At 37.9% G+C, this 22,725-nt stretch overlaps 1 protein-coding gene across 2 annotated transcripts in view; it reads left to right on the top strand.

Moving 5' to 3' along the window:
- The first annotated feature begins 5,828 nt into the window (after nucleotides 1–5,828).
- The window catches only part of LOC139974319 (C2 domain-containing protein 5-like), a 47,581-nt gene continuing 30,684 nt past the window's right edge, over nucleotides 5,829–22,725 (top strand). Inside the window, exons 1-12 of one of the 2 annotated variants that reach the window (XM_071981346.1) lie at nucleotides 5,829–5,989; nucleotides 8,152–8,302; nucleotides 9,171–9,257; nucleotides 10,615–10,655; nucleotides 11,154–11,199; nucleotides 11,560–11,740; nucleotides 12,064–12,149; nucleotides 13,590–13,720; nucleotides 14,078–14,194; nucleotides 17,421–17,554; nucleotides 17,901–18,098; nucleotides 21,975–22,089. In XM_071981346.1, the coding sequence (XP_071837447.1) occupies nucleotides 8,213–8,302; nucleotides 9,171–9,257; nucleotides 10,615–10,655; nucleotides 11,154–11,199; nucleotides 11,560–11,740; nucleotides 12,064–12,149; nucleotides 13,590–13,720; nucleotides 14,078–14,194; nucleotides 17,421–17,554; nucleotides 17,901–18,098; nucleotides 21,975–22,089 (1,226 nt within the window). In that variant the 5' untranslated portion in view covers nucleotides 5,829–5,989; nucleotides 8,152–8,212. Of the gene's footprint in view, nucleotides 5,990–8,151; nucleotides 8,303–9,170; nucleotides 9,258–10,614; nucleotides 10,656–11,153; nucleotides 11,200–11,559; nucleotides 11,741–12,063; nucleotides 12,150–12,777; nucleotides 12,871–13,589; nucleotides 13,721–14,077; nucleotides 14,195–17,420; nucleotides 17,555–17,900; nucleotides 18,099–21,974; nucleotides 22,090–22,725 lie in introns of those variants that run through there. The other variant, XM_071981347.1, reaches the window with a different exon arrangement.

Genomic DNA, 22,725 nt, shown 5'->3' on the forward strand with positions numbered 1-22,725 from the left:
TTTATTTTTCTCCTTGTTGACCTTCACATGATGATTTATTTTAAAGAAGTATGTCTTACTTCGAACGATATCTCATATTGAGTAATCTTCGATGGGTCTTTTAAATTTGTTGAAACCCGCAATACCGTTAAGCAATAATGTTGCCATCCATCCATTGAGCTGGAAGTGTCCAACAACTATAACATTATCACTAGGATATCCAAAGTCCTCTCCGTCTTTACAGCACGCCGCACTGCATTTTATAAGCCCAATAGGGATTTGCTTTTCCCACTTTCTCATCCTCCCTTCCCCATCTACCCACACCTCCAGCCCCACCAAACCTTCGTCCTACAACACCATTTATTATTTAATGTCGCTTCAGTCGGCAGAGCAGAGAAATCCCCACCCGCCCACCCACCCCACCCACCCACACCCACACACCACCACCACCAGTGGGGACCCCCACCCACACACACACACCACCACCACCAGTGGGGAGAGGATGCTGTGTGCTTCCATGCATGGTAGGTCACTGTGTTCATTTGTATCAGAGATGAGACAGTTGGGTTGTTGGTTGATTGACGTGCAAATCATTCTCAACGGGGTAACACATGCAAGCTATCGATCCGCACTGTGTTGTAATTTCATCGGCGTGTGCTCTCCACCGATATATGAAGCAAAATGTTCATAATTGTATCTCAGCAAAACGTCCATTTTCAGATTTTTGTCATTTTGACGACCTGTAGCATCTCGGCAAATTTAATAATTTTGTCGTTTTGACGAGTTGTTAAACTCGGCAAAAAGTCATTTTTCTGAATTTTGTCATTTTGACGAGTTTGTTTCTCTTTCATCACCATGTCACTTCTACGCTTCCGTACGCTGCTACTTAACCTTGACTTACATGTGTACAGCAAAAGACTACTGTGTTAATTGCATGCGGCAGTTTAATTTTGTGTGCGCACCATGTCAACATTGTACGGTGGCTTAATAGGGACACAGGAAAGAATAACAGTGTACCCAAATCTCATAATGTTGACTTTTTATCTCAAAATGTTGTCTCTTTTTAAACGATTGATAGGTACCGCACTTTCGATTATTCGGTAACAAACATTCGATTGATCGGTAACGCTCATTCGATTAGTCGACATTCGATTGATCGATACTGCACATTCGATTCATCGGTACCGCATATTCGATTGATCGGTACCGCACCTTCGATATATCGAAAGCGCAAATTCGATTGATCGGTACCGCACATTCGATTGATCAGTACTTCATATTCGATTGATCGGTACCGAACATTGGATTGATCGATACCGAACATTCGATTGATCGAAACTGCACATTCGATTGATCGATACCGCACACTTGATTGATCGATACTGCACATTCGATTGATCGATACCGCACATTCGATTCATCGGTACCGCATATTCGATTGATCGGTAACGCACATTCCATATATCGGTACCGCACAATCGAATCATCAATACCGCACATTCATATGATCGGAACTAGACATTCGATTGATCGATACAGCACATTCGATTGATCAGTACTGCACATTCGATTGATCGGTACCGAACATTGGATTGATCGATATCGAACATTCGATTGATCGGTACCGCACGTTCGATTGATCGATACGGCACATTTGATTGATGTACCGCACATTCGATTACTCTTTAACGAACATGCGATTGGTCGGTACCACACAATCGAATGATCGGTACAGCACATTTCGTTGATCGGTACCGTACATTCGATTCATCGGTACCGCACATTCATATGATCGGAACTGGACATTCGATTGATCGGTACAGCACATTCGATTGATCAGTACTATTGATCGGTACCGAACATTCGATTGATCGGTACGGTACATTTGTTTAACGGTATCGCACATTCGATTGATCAGTACTGCACATTCGATTAATCGGTAGCGTACATTCGATTGATCAGTACTGCACATTCGATTGATCGGTAGCGTACATTCGCTTGATCGGTACCGCACATTCGATTGATCTGTATAGAACATTCGATCGATCGGTAAGGTACATTCGTTTAACGATATCGCACATTCGATTGATCGGTACAGCACATTCGATTGATCAGTACTGCACGTTCGATTGATCGGTACCGAACATTGGATTGATCGATATCGAACATTCGATTGATCGGTACCGCACATTAGATTGATCGATACGGCACATTCGATTGATGCACCGCACATCCGATTACTCTTAAACGAACATTCGATTGGTCGGTACCGCACATTCGATTGATCAGTACCGCACATTCGATTAAACAGTACCAATTACTCGATTAATAGGTAACGAACATTCGACTGATCGGTACCGCACATTCGATTGATTTGTACAGCACATTCGATTGATCAATACCGAACATTCGTTTGATCAATACCGCACATTCGATTGATAGGAACTGCACATTTGATTGATCGGTACTGCACTTTTGATTGATCGATACTGCACATTCGATTGATCGATACCACCTATTCGATTCATCGGTACCGCATATTCGATTGATCTGTAACGCACATTCCATATATCGGTACCGCACATTCGATTGATCGATACCGCACATTCAATTAATCGGAACTGTACATCTGATTGATCGGTACCGCACATTTGATTGATCGGTACTGCACATTCGATTGATCGGTACCGAACATTGGATTGATCGATACCAAACATTCGATTGATCGGTACCGCACATTCGATTAATCGGTATCGCTTATTCGATCGATCAGTACAGCTGCACATTCGATTGATCAATACCGACCATTCGGCTGATCGGTACCGCACATACGATTGATCGGTACCGCACATTCGTTTGATACGGTATTCGTTTCTACGTTTATACGGTTTATACGGTACGTTTGATTCGTTTGATACGGTACGGTATATTTGTTTCACGGTATCGCACATTCGATCGATTAGTATCGCACATTCGTTTGATCGGTACGTCACATTCGGATCGGTACCGCACATTCGATTGATCGGTACCGCACATTCGATTGATCGATACAGCACATTCGATTGATCGGAACTGCACATTCGACTGATCGATACCGCACATTTGATTGATCAATACCGCACATTCGTTTGATCGATACCGCACATTTGATTGATCGATACTGCACATTCGATTGATCGATACCGCCTATTCGATCGATCTATACCGTACATTTGATTGATCGATACTGCACATTCGATTGATCGATACCGCCTATTCGATTCATCGGTACCGCATATTCGATTCATAGTGCAAATCTACAACATCAATACTATCTATGGACAAAGGTTAGGAAGATATATTGTGCTACTTTAAAAATTTAAGTTTCTGTGCAGTATGAAGACCACAAACAAATTTCCAGAAAGCTAACATTTCAATCATGATCAGATTCACCGACCAGATAAACAGAACAATTAAATCACTGAATATGTCTATACACCCTAACACTATAGCAGGCTATACTAATAAAGACATAATAATGAAGCAATGACAATAATTGAGCAAATACTCTAATGCGATACACTGGCGGATCCAGGGCCTTTGTTTGGGAGGGGCCAAAGTGGCATTAGAGTGATATGGGGGAGGGGTCTAAGGGGAGGGGGTGCCCCCCTCCCCTTTGGAAAATTTTCTATTGCTGAATGCCCTCAGATGCAATTTGGTGCGACAAAAGTGTACAATGGTGATGTTAATTTACTTCTAAAAAAAATGTTTCCCAGGTGTAATTTTCTAAAATATTTATAAAACAAAGTTGGGATCATCTTTCTCAAGAAATTTTATTTCTCATAGGTTATAAATTTCTTACAACCAGCCTGTAACTGCAAAATGGTGTTAAACTGTAAATCCTCATGCTCATACATTTACATAGCTCCCAACTCTTGAGAAGGCAAATGCTGGTCCATGCCACGAATCGCCGTCCTGGGGGAGGGGTATAAGGGGAGGGGGTGTCCCCCGTCCCCTTTTGATTTTTTTGGAATCCTGGTGATGCCTACATGTAAAATGGTGGCACTTAGAAAGGCTTTTGTCACCCAAAATTTTCTGAGAAATATGCATTTTTTTGTGTGTAACATCAATAAATTGAATAGTAGGTGATAATTCATTCTTTCCCGTGGCATGAAAATGTTCGCTGCTCGCCCCAATGAAAAGAAATATCGGCTAATTTGAGGTTCAAATGATGCTGTAAAGGAGGTTTTATACTCTATTATGCTAAATGCTAAAGAAATGATGGTTGCTAAGTCAAAATTTGATGCACATTTTTTTATGTATACTTGACAATTACAATGCGGTTTTTTCGGACGCTTGTGCGGGTCAGCGGGTTTGGGTGTTAGAATGCGGGTCTAATTCCCGCGAATTGCGGGTCAGTTGGGAGCTCTGCATTTAATTTTAAACCAGAAAACGAAAAGGTTTAGACTAGTCCAGGCGTGGCGGAACGGAAAAATTATTGGGGGGGGGGGGGGGCTAATGTGTGGAGACTATCTAAGCGGAGCGCCACCATCGGTTGGCGCGGAGCGTACAATAAAATTTTAGGTTTTTTCAAACCCCCAGATGGCCGGAAACGGCACTTCCTGAGTGTTTTATGCTGCGATAAATATGGGTCTCAAGCCTGCAATTTCTCAGATTGCACGAGAAAGTCTGTAAAAACATTGTAATTTGTATATTCGATGGTGTTTTAAGAGAGTAGCTATTACTCGTAGTGTACTCGCAAAGACGTTTTTGAGTGTAGTAAGGGCAGTGGCGGAGCTAGGGGTATTGGTCGGGGGGGGGGGGGCGCTTTCGACACTATCTAAGCGGAGCGCCACCACAGGTTGGCGCGGAGCGTACAGAAAATTTTTGAGTAAAGATACTCTATAGATTGCAGGAAATGACCCATTCCGGGCCTTGCTAATTTGCAGATAAACGGAGAATAAATAGGTGTCATTGCCATTTTGTCGGAAAATTACACCAACAGAATATGACAAATGTCAATAGGTAGATGAGAGCGCAATAAAATAGTCAATAATCGCGAATAAGTAAAAAGTAGTGAAAAGCTGAAAAGGGCGCCAGCAGTCCCTTTGAGTCCGTCAGGGGGGGGGGGGTTGCATCCGCCCCCTGATCGTATGGACACTCCGCCACTGAGTAAGTGGATGTTGGAGAACTGGCTGAAATGAGGCACGTCATTGTCCTAAGACGAAAGTGTGTTGCGCTTACCGGTATACTCACACTCACTGCTTCCACTTTTCACGGGGGGTGAAGACGCGGTTGGGGTGAAAATGTGGTCTATAGCCAGGGGACGGGCCGAGGGTCCCCCAGCATTTACTAAAATTATTACACCTATAGTATACGTGTGCATCGGACAGATCGACAAGTATGCATTGAAAAATGGGCAGATGCACGTTTCGGAGCCTTGGTAAATATTGGGGGGGGGGGGGCTTATCATGCATTTTCCCCCTCAACTTTTGCATTGGGGGCTGACCCCCCCCCCCCCAAGCCCCCCCCCCCCCCCCCGGTTCCGCCGCCACTGGACTAGTCCACCACTGCTATTCCTCTCGATTTTTTTAATTTCCAATCATATGATTTAGCGGATGTTCGGAAACACTTTTTGGCTCACCTTTGGGGGGGGGGGCATGGCCCCCCTTGGCCCCCCCCCCCTTGGATCCGCCAGTGATGCGATACTGTATGATATTCTATAATTTGACCATTTTAGCATTTAAACTAATATATTCAAGTTTGTCGTAAACAGTTTTGCTTGAAAATGGTTATATTTTACTCAATGACATCTATTTGAAACAAAAATGAATATTTTGCGACTCTTGATCCCTTCAATACCCTCCTTGTTTATGTTGAATACTGTTCTGTCGGCGTTCTACAACGAGCACATTGGAGTAAATATGGCTGCCAAATGTACCTTGTCGCAATATTGTCTGTGTGTAGAATTCAAAATGATATGATAATTGTAAATACGGGAACGAAGTCTCCTCCACCATACTACATCCAGGTATACGAAAACTTTTCTCTTCGTTGATACATAAGCTAATTTCTGTACCGGTCTTCGTGTGAAAGAGGCCCAGACAGGATGGCCTTCGTATATATAGTTGCATAGTCCTGACCCATGGCACAAGATTAATACTAGAGCTTGTCTTTGGTCCTAATAATATATCCTAACGTTAGGCGAGATGTATGCTACAACCCAGGCCTAGGCTAGGGACTTCAGATCACGCGAACTCTGAAGGATGGACACAAATGCATACTGTATGTAGGCCTAGCCTATATAAGAATACATATTACTTAGTGACTAAATAATAAGAATATATATTACTTTGTAGCAACATATTTTATTATGACTGTGTGACTTCCTAAGAAGCGTCTATGGTACACATTTATGGGCATTGAAGTAATTAAGATTGTTCTTTGTTAAACTTAAAAGGACTTGTTCTGTGAGTGTGAGCTGCATGATTAGGTGAATGCTGGAGACTCTCTGGGAAATAACACAGAGCACCCCCCCCCCTTTTTTCAACAAAGTTTTAAGTCAGTAACAGATGTTTTTTTGATGGAGTGGGAGTCACAGTGGGGTAATCATTATTAGATATATTAGTTGTTACCTCATTGCTTTTGAGTTGATATGTCTCCTACTGTACCTAGTAACAGGATATTTTCTTCTTGAGTAGGAGTCGAGTTGAGGAAAGCATTTCAGAAGGGTCATACTAATTAGCGTCAACAGGCCGATTTCACGACAACTCAAGACAACTCAAGACAACAAATTTAAAATACCATCAAATACAATGGATGTAATCAGAGTATATCTGGAAACACGTTTAAAACTGACTGGAACCAGCGTGCATACATACTTTTCACGGGAAAAAATGTTTTTGTCGTAAAAATCGTCAAGTTTCTCCGTCCGTAGCATTGGACGACGTGATGCTAGTGCGCTTGCGCAATGACATTGGACCACACCATTACACTACAGATAAGTGCAATTTTTAAGTCGAAAATGGTGCTCAAACACTCGTGTCAATGTCTTTACAAAACGTCAAATGTAAAATATATGCAAAGACTTATACAGAATAAAATACACAGAGAGAATAATAAAACCAGACAAAATAATAGTTAGCAAGACTCTGTAAAAATTAATAAAAACATATGTAAATTACAAGGGAAAAACAATAAGAAATATTCATTATTTTAAAAACGTACAATGATTTGATGTGGAGTTCATTCATCATACTACTTTGGTGCTTTCTTACTACGTCAACCCACCTTACCAGAGCCGTATATTCTAAATATACGGCTCTGCACCTTACCAACACTGTACACAAAAGTAGTTCGCAAACCCTAACACAAACCAACCCATATCATAATGGTGCGGTCCAAAGTCTTTGCGCAGGCGCAATAGCATCACTTCGTCCAATTCTACGGATGGAGAAAGTTGACTATTTTTACGAAAAACACATTTTTTCCTGTGAAAAATATGTATGCACGATACTTTCAGTCAGTTTTAAATGTGTTTCCAGATACACTTTAATTACAACCATTGTATTTGATGGTATTTTTCACTTGATGTCTTGAGTTGTCGTGAAATCGGCCTGTTGACGCTAATTAGTATGACCGTTTCAGAAAGTCTCATTTGTGGGTGGAGTCACAAGACAGTTGTTGAATTTACTTCTCCACTTCTCCAAATTATGATTTCCCCACTGCACATCCAACAAAAGGAAAGGAGGTGTGCTGTTGTCAAAAGTATATAAATGAATGAATGAATACATGTATTGATAATTTCATCATCGTGACTACAATTCCACAAAACTATCTGTTAGGAAGATGTGTCCTCTAAGTGTTCAAGGCTAAGTGTGCACTCAAATAATGATCCCCCCTCCCTGTGACGCTGATTCCACTCGAAAGAAAGAATAGTTATAGTGTCTTCCCCTGCGAATACTCAGTGTCTTTCACATTTGCCTTCCATACGGCCAAACATTTTATTTTTGTAGAGGGCTTGTGCAGAGCTCCCACAGATTAAGTTAATAAATGTCACATAACCGTGACTCTATAACTCCACAGAAAAAGAAGAATTTAAAAAGTGCCTGGTATTCTATAGTTACTCAGTTATATGGAAATAGATAATCTGATTTGTTCTTCTCTAACCTTACTCATTTTGCCTAATGTTAGCGAATCTGACAGTGTCAGTGGGACCTCACAGCACATCATATTAAGTTGATCTTTCATAAGGATGCCTGGAAAACTAAAGGTCCGCATCCTTGCTGCAAGGGATCTCCCAGTCATGGATAGAGCTAGTGACCTAGCTGATGCTTTTGTAGAGGTAACTCTTCATTTTGACAAATACACAGGGAATATAACAAACTGTTCATGAAGCTGCTATAGTGTACTATTCTGGTTGAATCTGATTTGTTCATAGCAGGCATGGCTGATTTTAAAAGAATTACTTGGGGAAGGTATGTCAGCAACATATATCATGCATGCAGCTTATGTTTTTTTTTTTTTTTTTGGGGGGGGGGCAGTCTTTATCTATGGGAGAAAGCCATGACCTATTTTCTGAAAGAAACTGAAATGAAAATTTAAATGAGGGAGGGGGGGCTTGACAGATATTTGTGGTGGCCTAGGCCCATGCACCCTCCCTCTGAGTAGATTTGCAACTTGCCTCCCAAGCAAGAATTGCAGCACTGACTTAGACTTAAACATCCAATTAGTCATTAGCCTTATCATTTACCAGAGTTGATTAGCTCTAATTCTGGTATGCAAAGTAGGGTAGGCCTAGTACATCAGCTCTGCAAACAGGCCTAAGCTTAAGTGATGGTATTCCTTTCAAATAAAGCAACTGTTCCTGAGCTAGTAAGAATACTTTCATTTATAAAATAGCACTGTATGATATGTATATTGTTTGTCAGTCTTTGTGATGAGAATCAAATTGTAGCTAGCTCTGTTTTAATGTTAGTCTATGCTGTATAGTCTGTGCTATTAGTCATTGAATAGGTCTGTCAGTAAGCAGAACAGTCACAAATGTGTCACTAGTTTGACTGCACCTAACCCAGTGTGTTTTGCTTATATTTAGTGATAACAATAAAGGATGTAGCAACAATTCCATCTGTTAGATTTGCTTACCCAATATACCTTCTAATCTTTCTCAGCACTAATACTATGCTTGCAACCAAATTTTCTGTTATTTGAAGGTGAGATTTGGTCAAGCTACAGAGAAAACAGAAGTTTTTAGGAAGTCTTTGAATCCACAATGGAATGCAGACTGGTTTAAATTTGAGGTAACTTTGTATGCAGCAAACACATTACTAACAGTTGGTTCTCCATTTGAGCAAAGAGCAAAATGAACTTACTTGATGGTGATGGGTTGTGTGCGTATGTATGACTTTTTAGCAGTATTTGATAACCTTAAAGCAATTCTATCAAACGAAATCAGCTGGAATTTCCAGACTACAGAGCAGGACGTTCACATACAATTTTTAAAGCAAAACTCATCCAAAGCAGCTGGACCAGACAGGATCTCTCCCAGATTTCTGAAAACTTGTGCTAGCCCACTTGTCTGTCTTTTAACTGTTATTTTCAATATGAATTTTAGAACAAGTTCCATCCCTTTATTTATTGAAGCGTCCTTGTATTATTCTTGTTCTAAAAAAGTTGGTGATAAATTGTATGAATGACTTAAGACCTGTAGCGTTGATTCCTGTAGCTATGAAAGTTTGTGAACGAATCATTTGAAAAGTACTTTAGAAACTTTTATCTCCATGATCCGTTGCAGTTTGCATACCAAAGTAATCGTAGTACATATGATGCGAATTAAAAGGTTCTTGATAATTTATATAGTCACATGGGACAACCTAAATTTGGCAACTCTGCCTGAGTAATGTTTTTCAACTTTTCCTTCTTACATCGGAGGTTATAATGCTTAATTATCTCATATATTGGGTTTTAAATAATCTTACAAATAGATCGCAGTCGGTTTGTTTGACTTGTAATACTTATTCGAATATCTTAGTTTCCCATACGGGGGCTCCACAAGGCACTGTTTTAGCACCATTCCATTTTTCTGTCTATACCTCAAGGTTCATTCAAATATTTCCTAGAGCTGAATGTAGATAAAACGAAGGAGAAGTTGATAGATTTTGTCGTCTTAGACCCTCACCCTCAATTGACAGTGAAAATGTTTGTAAATCTTATGGTCATCAGCAAAGCCTGTCATGTTAAATCACTTGTTATGTATAATGGTGGTCAGTTAGATGTTGAATAACACTAGTCCTACTGTAACACAAACCTTGTGGAACACCAAATCCTACATCACTCTCAGTAGAATAAATATCAGTGATACGCTCTCTCTGGCTGTAATCAGTTATGAAAAGTATAAACCACTTCAGAGCATTACCTGTAAGACCAGTTTCATTATTAAGTAGGTAAGTCTGCATTTGGTGGTCAATGGTAATTAGTTATATTTGTTAAATAGATAAGTGTACATTGGATAATGTTATGGTAGCCTCAGCTGTGGTAAACTATGTTTCTTGCACCCTCTTATGATCCTATGACCTACCACTATCGATGGATATTATCTAAATTTCAAAGAATTTAAAGCAAACTTCATGCTTCTTGTTTCCCTTTCAAAATTTAAAGGTAGATGATGAAGAGTTACAAGATGAACCTCTGCAAATAAGGTAAAAACAAATACATATCATGAATTATACATCAAGTAATGAGAAACTATACATTGTTAAGTGTACAACTACCAGCAAATCTGAACTACTGCAGGATATAGGCAACCATGATACTGCATTGTTCTTTTAAACACCATACAGCTCACTGATGTACCATGGGAGTAGATCTCTGGGCAGAGGTCAACTCAGATCTTTATCAAGGTGGATCTCTAGTTTACATCATTTGGAGGTTATGTAGCACAGATGCAATCATTTGTTATTAGTAATAGACTGAGAATCAATTCACATTGGAATATTTCCGTACAATGACCCTATCACTGGTGCTGATTTGCTTAAAATTTTTGGGAAACTATCAGTGTACTTCTTTGAATCACTGAGCATATAACCACATCCTAAAATTAATTCCTTAACATTTATAAATGGTTGTTAAGAAGATGTATTGTTCCGTAGAATTTGAATTTATTCATTTGATCATTGAGACATTCTTTTGTTTTTCAGAGTTTTAGATTATGACACTTACAGCGCCCACGATACCATTGGAAAAGTGAGTTGACACAGTTTTGTGAGTATAAATAGCATAGATATTTGTGATGCCAAATTAGTTTCAAAGGTACATATAATTGTAGCATTTTGATATTAACCCTTCATACCAATTGTTTTTTCTTTACGTAACTAATTGTGATATATACAGATAGTAAATTCTCTTTCATTTGTGGAATGTTGTGCACAATTATGAAGATCAGTCTTTGTTAAAGGTAATATTCAGTCATTAGACTTGTACAAATTAAACACAAGTACAATCTTGTCTAACTGCCCATCAAATGGTTACTTTTGGATGCTGTATGCTGATTGTTGCTTGATTGAATTAAATCCTTTTCAATTGATGCTGATTGTCTTTTGCAAGGTATACATTGACCTCAATTCTTTACTATGGAAAGATGGTGTATCAGAAATCTCTGGTTGGATGCCAATTTTTGACACTATGCATGGAATACGGGGTGAAATCAAAGTGATGGTCAGAGTAGAACTGATTGAGGATGCCAACCAGTTCAGACAGTCATCATGCGGTGTACATTTCTTTAGCTGTAAGTCAAGGGTTTGTGGGTAACATTGATTCACAACTTTCTCCTTGCCTTCTCTACACATTGTGGAATTGAAGCAGAAAGGACACTTTCACCCAATAAAGGAGTCTCCGTTTAGGCCAGTTCCAGTGACTGAAAATTTACTGATGTAATTTTTAAGCCTCTTACGTTATGTAATTGAGGCAAGACTATTAGGAGGTCAGAATAATTGTTGAGGTTCTAGGTCACTTTAGCTGTCAAAACTTAAAGAAATATGTTTCTTGTCTCCATTGTAGTCATATGATTCTGTTGGATATTAAATGTGCCATGAATTTCATTCCCTGCAGCTTCAAGGGTGCCGTCATGCTACACAGTACAAGCCATTCATGGATTCGTGGAAGAATTAGTTGTTAATAATGATCCTGAATACCAGGTTGGTATATCTGGATCAATCCTGTCATATCTTTACCTTAACATTGTTGTTAATAATGATCCTGAATACCAGGTTGGTATATCTGGATCAATCCTGTCATATCTTTACCTTAACATTGTTGTTAATAATGATCCTGAATACCAGGTTGGTATATCTGGATCAATCCTGTCATATCTTTACCTTAACATTGTTGTTAATAATGATCCTGAATACCAGGTTGGTATATCTGGATCAATCCTGTCATATCTTTACCTTAACATTGTTGTTAATAATGATCCTGAATACCAGGTTGGTATATCTGGATCAATCCTGTCATATCTTTACCTTAACATTGTTGTTAATAATGATCCTGAATACCAGGTTGGTATATCTGGATCAATCCTGTCATATCTTTACCTTAACATTGTTGTTAATAATGATCCTGAATACCAGGTTGGTATATCTGGATCAATCCTGTCATATCTTTACCTTAACATTGTTGTTAATAATGATCCTGAATACCAGGTTGGTATATCTGGATCAATCCTGTCATATCTTTTACCTTAACATTGTTGTTAATAATGATCCTGAATACCAGGTTGGTATATCTGGATCAATCCTGTCATATCTTTACCTTAACATTGTTGTTAATAATGATCCTGAATACCAGGTTGGTATATCTGGATCAATCCTGTCATATCTTTACCTTAACATTGTTGTTAATAATGATCCTGAATACCAGGTTGGTATATCTGGATCAATCCTGTCATATCTTTTACCTTAACATTTGAATTCACAAATTTGGTTGTAATTGGAAACCACCTTATCCAATTCTCTTTAATGAAACATTGGAGCATTTATTAAATTCTGCCTTGGATCAAATCTTATTAAGTTTTCAGACAAACTTATAAAGAATCAAACAGATTGTTGTGCAGGTTATTCAGGTCCAGTCAGATTTCATGTCTCATACTGTAGCAGTAATTCAAGTTTTGTATTGAAAAAGTTCATAGAGTAGTGAAGATGTAATGATTTCAAAAAGCTGTTCTCAGTGTTTTAGTGACAACATGATCATTTCTCTAGATGTACATTATGTAAATGTCTAGCTTTCAATTGAAAATTAAATGGATAATGAACCCACAGTGATTCCTCAAAATCCTGAAAGGTTTATTATGATAATTAAATGAGATGTTAATTGTGAGTATGAAGGAAGTGGTAGTGCACTGCCCTTGCTTGTGTTTACTTAACAGACAGTTCTACAAAGTGCAGACAGCTTACAGTATAAAGTTCGACTCATTCAACTTGATGCAAAGGAGAAAGAATTCTTTTAACACTTACCGATTGCTAAACAAGTTACTCACTGAAAAAGAATATGAAAGTTTTTAAAAGAAGAAGATAACTAACTAGTCATAATAGTAGCATATTGCATGAGGATCAAAATGAACTTCTGTTTTTTATGTGTAGTGGATTGACATGATCAGAACTCCAAGAGCATCCAATGAGGCGAGACAGAGGCTCTTTTCAAAGCTCTCTGGGGAATTACAGAGAAAAATTGGCCTTAAAGTACTTGAAGTTGAAGGAAATGCTGTTATTGGGTGAGTCACCTGTGGTAGTGCAAGGAGCTCTTACCATTTTCATTTCATGACCCAAAAATGGACTTACTTTTTAGTTAGTGAAGTATTGAGAATAAACTTAATATAAATTACTTATTAGAAAAATATCTGTAAAGTACAAAGCAAAATCTAGTACTTCTAGAATACATTTTCAATGATGAGAAGTGATGCTGTCAGACCTTATGTGAACATTTTCATTATGTTTTATCAAATGGAGATAATATAATAGATAGAGTTTTCTCTGAGGTATGCATTGGCCAAACATATTAGGTGTTGTGGCTTCAATCTATCACATTGATTGAGTATAATGTGATTCATTTCTTTTGATTGCATTTTAAGTTATTGGCAGTGTTTTGATATGGAAGGAGAATCTGGGGTGGTTGTTCGTGGCATTGGAACAGCTGCAACTCTGAAAAAAACTGCTGCATTTAGTCCACCCAAAGATGTTGCTAAAGAGTAAGTATGAATACTTTCACATTTTATTTATGATCTGTTCCTGTACTGCAGTAAACCCAGGTAGTGCTTCATGTTGCCCCAATGGTTCACAAGCTGAAAGTTAAAGAAATTTAGCAATTCAAACAGGGTTAAAGGGAAATACCAAAGAAATACAGACGTAATACTGTTATTCTTTGGTTACTTGCAATAAGCAGTCAAGTAACCTGTGCAGTCAAGTTGCCATGTGTGTGTATGTGAAGCCATAGCTTTTAAGCACTATATCTCAAGATAGGTAACCTGCAGTTCTCATATTAGCATGTGGCTCCCCCATAATTTGTACAAGAGCCCCTTTGATGAAGGTGGAGGTCAAAGGTCATTTGGGGTCAGCTGAGGGCAAATTGTGAAAATTTAAGTAATCTTCAAAACCTGAACATCAAAGGAGCTCACATATGCATGGTAGGACAGCCTTATGTAGCATAAAATGTATTCAATATTTTTTCAGAGTTTATTTAATGGCCTCAGGGGTCAATACTTGAAGTCCTTGTAAACATATCTCTAGATAGGAAACTTTATTGGTTTGCATATTTTGCATGTGGCTTATTGTTTTTGGTGGAGGTCAAAGGTCATGTGGGTCATCAAACATCACACTCTTTAAGCCTTATAAACACAAACCTTGTAAACACGATATTCCATCACATAGCTCATATTTGGCATGTGTCTTTTTTCTAGTTTGCCTTCAAAAGAGATTATATACCCATGGAAGTTTACCCAAATGATGAGTAAAATTGTTCCACACTTTGGTATAGGTGAAAGCTCATTTCACATTTGCAGAAGTCAAACCCTACAACATTTCTAAAGGTCAGGTCTCAATGAAGATGTGACCCTTATACTGATTTGACTTCCCCATGTGTAGTGGAACCTCCTTGCTGTATTAGGTGGAAGTCAGAGGTCGTTCCTGGTACATGCAGTATAAACTTCAGCCAGGGTTAGCTTGCAAACTACTCTTGTGCTGCATATGTTATGCATTTAAAGTGGAGTAACTGCAGGGAAGGATTCCCTCTGCTGTTATAATGTTTTTTTAAATTCATCGCAAGTACGATGCAGCCATAGGAGGTTGGAAACTATGAGGCCCTGTGTAGTGGCAAGTAGGCCTATGGGACTATAATCACTATGAAAGATGCAGCCTGTTGCATGACAGTGTTCTGCTGACACCACCATGTACTCCTTTGATACAGGAAGAAAGAATAATGTTGATATTCAAATCAATGACAGTTATTATTACAGTGAATTAATAAAAACTGAAAGGGGAAAGTATCCATATTCAAGGGGCCTACTTTGGATTTGCTCAGCATCTCCCTAAACTGCTTCTTTCAAAGTCACAATTGAAATTGCATACTGATGCCACATTTCTGGGGATTTGTGAAGGGAAATGCGGTGCACATGATTATATCCTACCAGTTTTCCATTACAGGCTGGACCGGTCTTACTGTACCAGCATAGCACCCCTAAAACTTGGTGTGCTTCAATTCCCATGGCATAAAATCATTCTACCCTCTCTAGTTGAAAGACTATGTCATGTTATGTAGGAGTCAAAGGTCAACTTAGGTCAATGCAGGTCAAAGTTTAAGTTCCTTTGTATATACACAAAAACTCTAATATTTAAACGTGAATGAAGTGCATACTTGTCATAGGATCCACCTTAATGTGCACAAGAATCCAGTTATTTTGTCAGAACTCAGTAAAACCAATTTAGTTAACCAAACCAACCAAGGTTTATGCAAACTACAGTAACATCACTATTGATGTACCTTTAAACTTCGTTCACCATGTTAATTAATATGGAACTAAAAAATGTGCTACATATCCTTTAAAAATTTTCTTGCATGCATGCTGTTTCATCTAATCATATTCAAGTTTATAAGCACATTGAAATTTAAAAGACTAACAGTCTTTCTCTTTGTTATTTGAAATAAACCATGACTAGTCTACATTGTTATGAAGGTTTATGAACCAATCAGATTGAAAATTTACTGCATTCAATGCTTTGACCTCAGATCTGTGTTTACTACGTAGTTGTTCTTTGGTATAGTTTTGTACATCAAAACATAAAATTAATCTTATGGCTAATTGAAATTTCTTGACTGAGAAAAATTTCATTCCTTCATGGAAGGAAACTTTTTCATTCCCCATTTCATACCTATGAGATTTCTCTCTCAAGGTCACATGTGTTAGTTGGTAAAGTGGTCACTTCAAATGATTGATTATAGGGCTTACTAGACTGGATTTACTACACTGTATATATGATAAAACTGTTGTCATACTTAACGATGGTTTTAATTTTTCTGTATGACTTGTATAACTAACTTGGCAATTGTCCCTCTGGGAGTGGGAGTGTTATCATTCTAGGTTTCCTTTCAGTGTATTGTGAGAAATTCATTGTAATGAAGCGCAATAGCTGTAGTGTGTCTAACATACTGAAATTTTTCAGTTCCCCAATCAAATAGATTACTGTCACAGATTAAACAAGGAAACGACTTGCGGAGAAAACCACAAGAGATGTTCTTTGAAGGACAGTTACTCGTTTATTAGCAGTCAACCAAATGAATTCTGGAATAAGACAATCAGAAGAAAAATCAGATGAACCCACACATCATATAGTTGCCAGCATGTATCTGCAGGACTTCATCCAACCAGAAACAAGAATCTTTAATTAGCAACTCATTTTCTTTAAAAGGCAGCAACATTCAGGCTCTTTTTTTTCTACTTGAAATTTCACTAGTGCTCACTCTCCTCTTGCTTGGGTCTAAAGCAGTACCACTCTAAAATAACTCCCACTAGGTTCATGAATATTTTTTAACTTAGATTGTCTGCCACAGAAATACGCAGGAAAAGAATTTACTATAGAGCCTGTACAATGGAAAGATACATTAAAAGAGACCTTTCAAGAGTGAAAGTGCTATGTGCTTTATTATGCACAGACTCATAAATAGGAAATGTATTCCTTCAGGAGGACTGCTAAATGTATGCATAAACATGTGGCATCCATTTTCCATCTCACTACAGATATAATGGAACTCATTTGAGGTATCATGAATGTTTAGAAGCATACTTTCATTAACTAGTTACGTATATTCCTCATGAAGAATGGGCTTAAAAGGGCAAGTAACATACTTCACACTTCAAATTGATGCTTTCTTGTGCATTACGTCAGAAAATTGTAATGTAAATATGTATTTTCTTTTTGCAGCGTAAATCTTCTTTTCGATGACAGTGCCGATGCCAGTACCCAGGTATCTCCTGTGAATTCTCGACAGCCACCATCGCCATCCAAACAGTTACCACAATCTCAACAGCAGTCAGATCCAGACCTAGATGCCTCTGGTATGTTCAGGTTCCAACTTAAATCCATCTTTTCAATAGTTCATTTTACTTTTAACCATTTTGGGCACATTTTTAGCATTGCTACTAACCAGGCAGAACCTATTTCTTACATTATTAACCTAGGACATGGATTATATCTATGAATACAATGCATATAGTTGGTCATTTCATACTTGTTGCTGTAGCATTGTGTGAAATGGATATTTTGCTCAGCATAATGGCACTGGTACTATATTCAGTTCAAAAGTAGTTTGCTTGGTGTTTTTAAATGAAATAATGTTATTTTGCAAGTTTGTGACAGTGTAACACTGTGATATCCAATCATATTCTTTCTTGATTCTAACAGGTGTCCTTGGCAGTAGTGGAGGGAGTGGGGGTTTAACTCAGAGGGCCAAGACTCCAAAGTTGATGCTTGGGCAAAAGATAGCAATGATGGAATACCCTTTCTTTACCATCACTACATTCCCTCCTAATTTTCTGGAAAAGCTTGGTGGAGCAGTGACAGCCAGATCAGTCAAACTGCTTGACAGGATCCATAATCCAGGTAGTACATTGTCTGGGTTCTATTTGCATTGTATGAAGGACATGTTTGAAAGTTTACTGCAGTAATTGTGTAGAAAAGCAAAAGGGACATTTTGGCAGCAAACAATTTGACAGCAAGTCATTCTGCATCATCACTTTAGGATTAAATTGATTTTCTCACTTTTCCCACATGCCATTGGGCTAAAAATTGTGAATCAATTATTGTGCTATGTCATTATTTTAGAGACAAGTTCTGTCGTAGAACGATTCCATTCTTCACAAATGATTATTTGGCAATGAGTATGTCAAATACTGACTTGTTTCTTGACAATTTAGTTATTAACAATTAGTGAAGTGTCGATATTGCCAGTATTTCAGTATTGGTAAAAATATGTATGTATTTTATATAGTCTAACTAGTCCTAACCTCTTTTTAAATGAACATCATATGCTCCACCAAGTTGATATGCATGAAACTATGCTAGCATTGTTTCCTTGGCAAAACACAAGCCTATACATCCTGTTACTTCTGTTGAACAATTTGTTACTCTGTTTGACCAACTACGTTCAACACATAGGCTGCAAGTCTCGTACGAAATGGAGCCACAAATGTTAAAAGATGACATCATGTGATGAATAAACTGATTTCATGTAGAAAAGACATATATCCTGTCTAAGAGCATCTGCTACCCCAGTGTTTAACAGAACCAAAACCAAAATATTTTTCAATATTTTCATTTCCTTAAAAAATTATATCCTACCATTAGCCTAGCGAAAATTTGCAAGTAATTCACGTTTGAAATATTTCGTAAACCAACCGGCAACAAATTGTGATATGCAAACTTGATTCTCAAAATACAATCTTTTTATCAGTATATGGTGTTTTACAAACTACATCCATGATACTCTTTGCAGCTTCTTATAAGATACACAATGTTTGGAATGATTTAGTAGGGAGTTTCCACAAGCCCTGTGCAAGTTAGCGTGATAGGCTACAAATGGTTTCCAATTTCGCATCAGTTACTTCTTACATTGTGTTTGACTGTGGTGCATTGTTCAAATCTGCGCTGGTTACAACTTTTTGCATAAAATTTCTTGGGTTCTTGTCAAGAATATGTGCAAGGGCAAAACAGGTGTCAACGGTTATGTTCAGGTATAATTATTTTGTTCACTTGTATAGTACAGCGGCTAGACTGGTGAAATTTCAGAATTGAATCATACTTTGTGTGAAGGTGTTGGTAGATAGCAGGTAGATAGCTCCCCTGGAGCTTTTTCCTTTTCCCCGTAAGCCAACTGTCGAATTTTTGCCATCGGTTGGGTAAGAATTGAATACACACTAGGCATGGGTCCCGTCTTGTGCATGTCCTACTGTACATATTGGGCACAGATCATGATCGTCCCGTAAACACCGAATTAAGATGAATAATGTTTCAAAACAGTTCTAACAATTGCAATGGGAGAATTCAGAGGAAGGGATACAAGCTAACAGAAAGTAGTGATACAACGGAGTACCTTAACAACATGCTTGGCCTTGAAGCCCTCAGCTTACAAGAGTGGTAACATACTAGCTCATAAAACACCTAGTAAGGTAATGCCAATGAGCAAGTAAACAACTAAAAACCCATGCTAAAGAACTTAGAATTAACAGGATAGATAGAAAAGTTGAAAATATACATATACATGTGAGAGAATGAGCTACTACTGTACATGTAATGTGAGAAAGGGGAAAGTTTCGCTGAACTGCTACTCGTACTATGGACTCTATATGAAATTTAGTGGGGCGGTAATCACTCCTCAAAAACGTCCTAAAAACCCCTCCCTATGCAAAAAAAGGTAATATTTATCCAGCTTTGCATGATTGGTAACTACTTCTGTATCCAATGGATGGAAAGTAAGATCCAAGGACACAGTTCTGTACGAATAACGTTAAGAAAAATCTAGACGGGAAAAATGAACGATGCTGGCATTTTGGATGGTAGAATGATAAGGAAGGGCATTGGCCAGAGAAAGTTGTTAAAAATAGTTGATAGGTTACCAGTTCATTCTAGGCAGGGTAGAACCAGGGTGGTAAGGTTGTGGGGAGACAGGGAAGCGAGGAGTGAAATAAATATAGTATCACTGGGTGGCTCAGGGCAACGTCTTAACAGTGGTCCACTGATCTGAGACAAGTTAATTTTGTTTCGGATGACCCAGTTTCTCGTCCAGTTCCAACAGACAAGGGGTTCAGAAACTCACGGAAGGCAAACTTAGCAGGAAAATGTCAAAATAAACCTTTTTGCGTGATCTTCTAAAAGTTAAGTAAATTTTCATCTTAGAAACTGATCAATGTGTTAATATGCAGAAATCAAAATGTTTAGAAATAGTGTTGCATGTTTGGCATAAACCATGTAATGATAGTGACTGTGGCCTATAATGATTATTTAGAAATTAGCCATGAAATATCTGCAAGATCACATCCCTGTAAAGGAATCAGATTGAATAGTGTTTCTATGGCTCGTTTGGGAAACAATTATATACCAAAATATTGTCTGCTGTTAAATCTGCTGCACAAGCCAAACTGTAACTGGCAGAGATAAATGAGGTATGAACACTTCAGTGTGATGTTTATGTAATTGACACAAGTGCATTACTAAATATGCATCAGGGTCCAGCTATACAAGATCTTTGAATGTAGCTCCAACTCCTGTAGTAAAGCTTACGGACTGGAAGCCCAAGCCTCAGTATACAGTGTTATTAATTGGCACTATAAAAGTATAAATGATATATTAGAGAGATATAACCACTCCCATGCTGCTCGTTTTTGGTTATAAATGGTAATCAAGCTAAACAAGGAAGGTAAAAACTATGATTGTAATGTTCAACTGAACTCGATGAGAACCTCATTTCCAAATACATGTAACACAAACCAAAGAATGGAAAGGTGAAAGATCAAGGAGGAGATACATGGTAACAAGCTGGTTATAAACCTGCCAAGAATTCTAAACCTCATATTGCCAACTTATGCACTATGCTACAAAAGGCCTACATAGTTTTTGTAAAATTGTAGTACATTAGTATCAATGCATCTTGAAATCTGTCAATAGGTGCAAAACTTAATTCTTTATTTGTTGCCACCATTCTATTAAAGTAGATTTAAGACAAAGAAAAGCCAAAATGTTTCATGATAGTCTGAATGTCTATCTGTACAATAGTAACGGTTAAGTTATGACTTGCAGTAATGTAGTAGCACTAATGTTACCTCTTTCAGTCACACATTCACCCTGCATTCTTTCCTACAGTTAGCAATTCTTTGGTGTACTCCCATTCAAAGGGGTGTGGTGCTATAGAAGATGCATTAATGATATAAAGATTGTGTAAGATATGCTCAGACGAGCTATATTTCTTTGACTAAATACAGAGCAGCATAAACATTTTTCTCTTTTCAAGTTGTTTATAATTTGCAATCATTTTTCAATTGTTACTGATATGCTTATGTATTCACAATAGCTCAACATCTAAAGCGTGTAAGAACTTCATAGATGATATACACCCAGATTTTTGACAATGATGAAGCTGAAAAATTTGGTTCAGTTTCTGGAGGAATCAAAATTCTGTTGACAGTGATGTAGGAATCGATATTGCAATAACTCAATGACGTTGTTACTGTAACTAGATGATTAATAATACCCATCGTCGTAATGTAATGTTGTGGTTGCTTCATCATTTTTTCTGCAAGTCATGATTTGTTTAAGCAGGTAAGGCCTAAGGTAGCAGTAACAAATATAAAACATGCTCAGATTTAAGGTATTAGCTACCTCAAAAACCAACATAGTTAATGATTAAATTTTACCACTTTTAATCCTGGTTTGTTTCATGTTCATATTTGACTGAGCCTGATGAGAGTTGAACTTTAATTCCAGATGAATCAGAAACAAGAGATGTGTGGTGGACAGAAATCAGAACAGAGATTAGAGCACATGCTTCTGCTATGGGTTGCAATGCAGTTGTTGGCTACAAAGAAACTACCAGCATATTGTAAGTAATAATGGCATAGTAATGAATCAAGTACAATAGATATAGTGCAATGTCAGTAAGTAGTAGAAAGAAATCATCAAATAATCATAGAGGCATATGTTTGTTTAAAGTGATGAGCCTGACCAAAAACTACACATTTTGATGCATTTGATACCTTCTTACCTTATTCTTAAACTTTTTCTTGTAGTACTTTGAAGCATCACTTTATGTAACACTTGCTTAGTTTGGATATTATTAAAGCATTGCTGAAAGCAAACAAAATGTATGTGATCTTGATAAATTGTCTGTATATATATATATGTGTGTGTATGTGTATATGCAACACGCCTTGTGAACACCATAACTCAAGATGTGCATCTTAGTTGAGCGTCATACTTGGTGCCTAGATCTCCCTTGATAATTTTAAAGAGCCTACTGAAACTGGTTGGGGTGAAAGTTCAACAGTGGTAGAAATCTACAAATATTGTTTACAAAATGGTTAACTAAATGCCAGCCTTGGATGAATTGCTTCCTTAGTATGTACATGCACCATAGTGATTGTATAACTCTGTTGGTTTTTATGTAGATCAAAGCTCATTTAGGGTCACTAGAGGTCAAAGTCTGAAAAGCTTGTAAACAATAACCTCAATAGGATAG

This window comes from Apostichopus japonicus, chromosome 9 (genome assembly GCF_037975245.1).
Source record: "Apostichopus japonicus isolate 1M-3 chromosome 9, ASM3797524v1, whole genome shotgun sequence".
NCBI classification, from domain to species: domain Eukaryota; kingdom Metazoa; phylum Echinodermata; class Holothuroidea; order Aspidochirotida; family Stichopodidae; genus Apostichopus; species Apostichopus japonicus.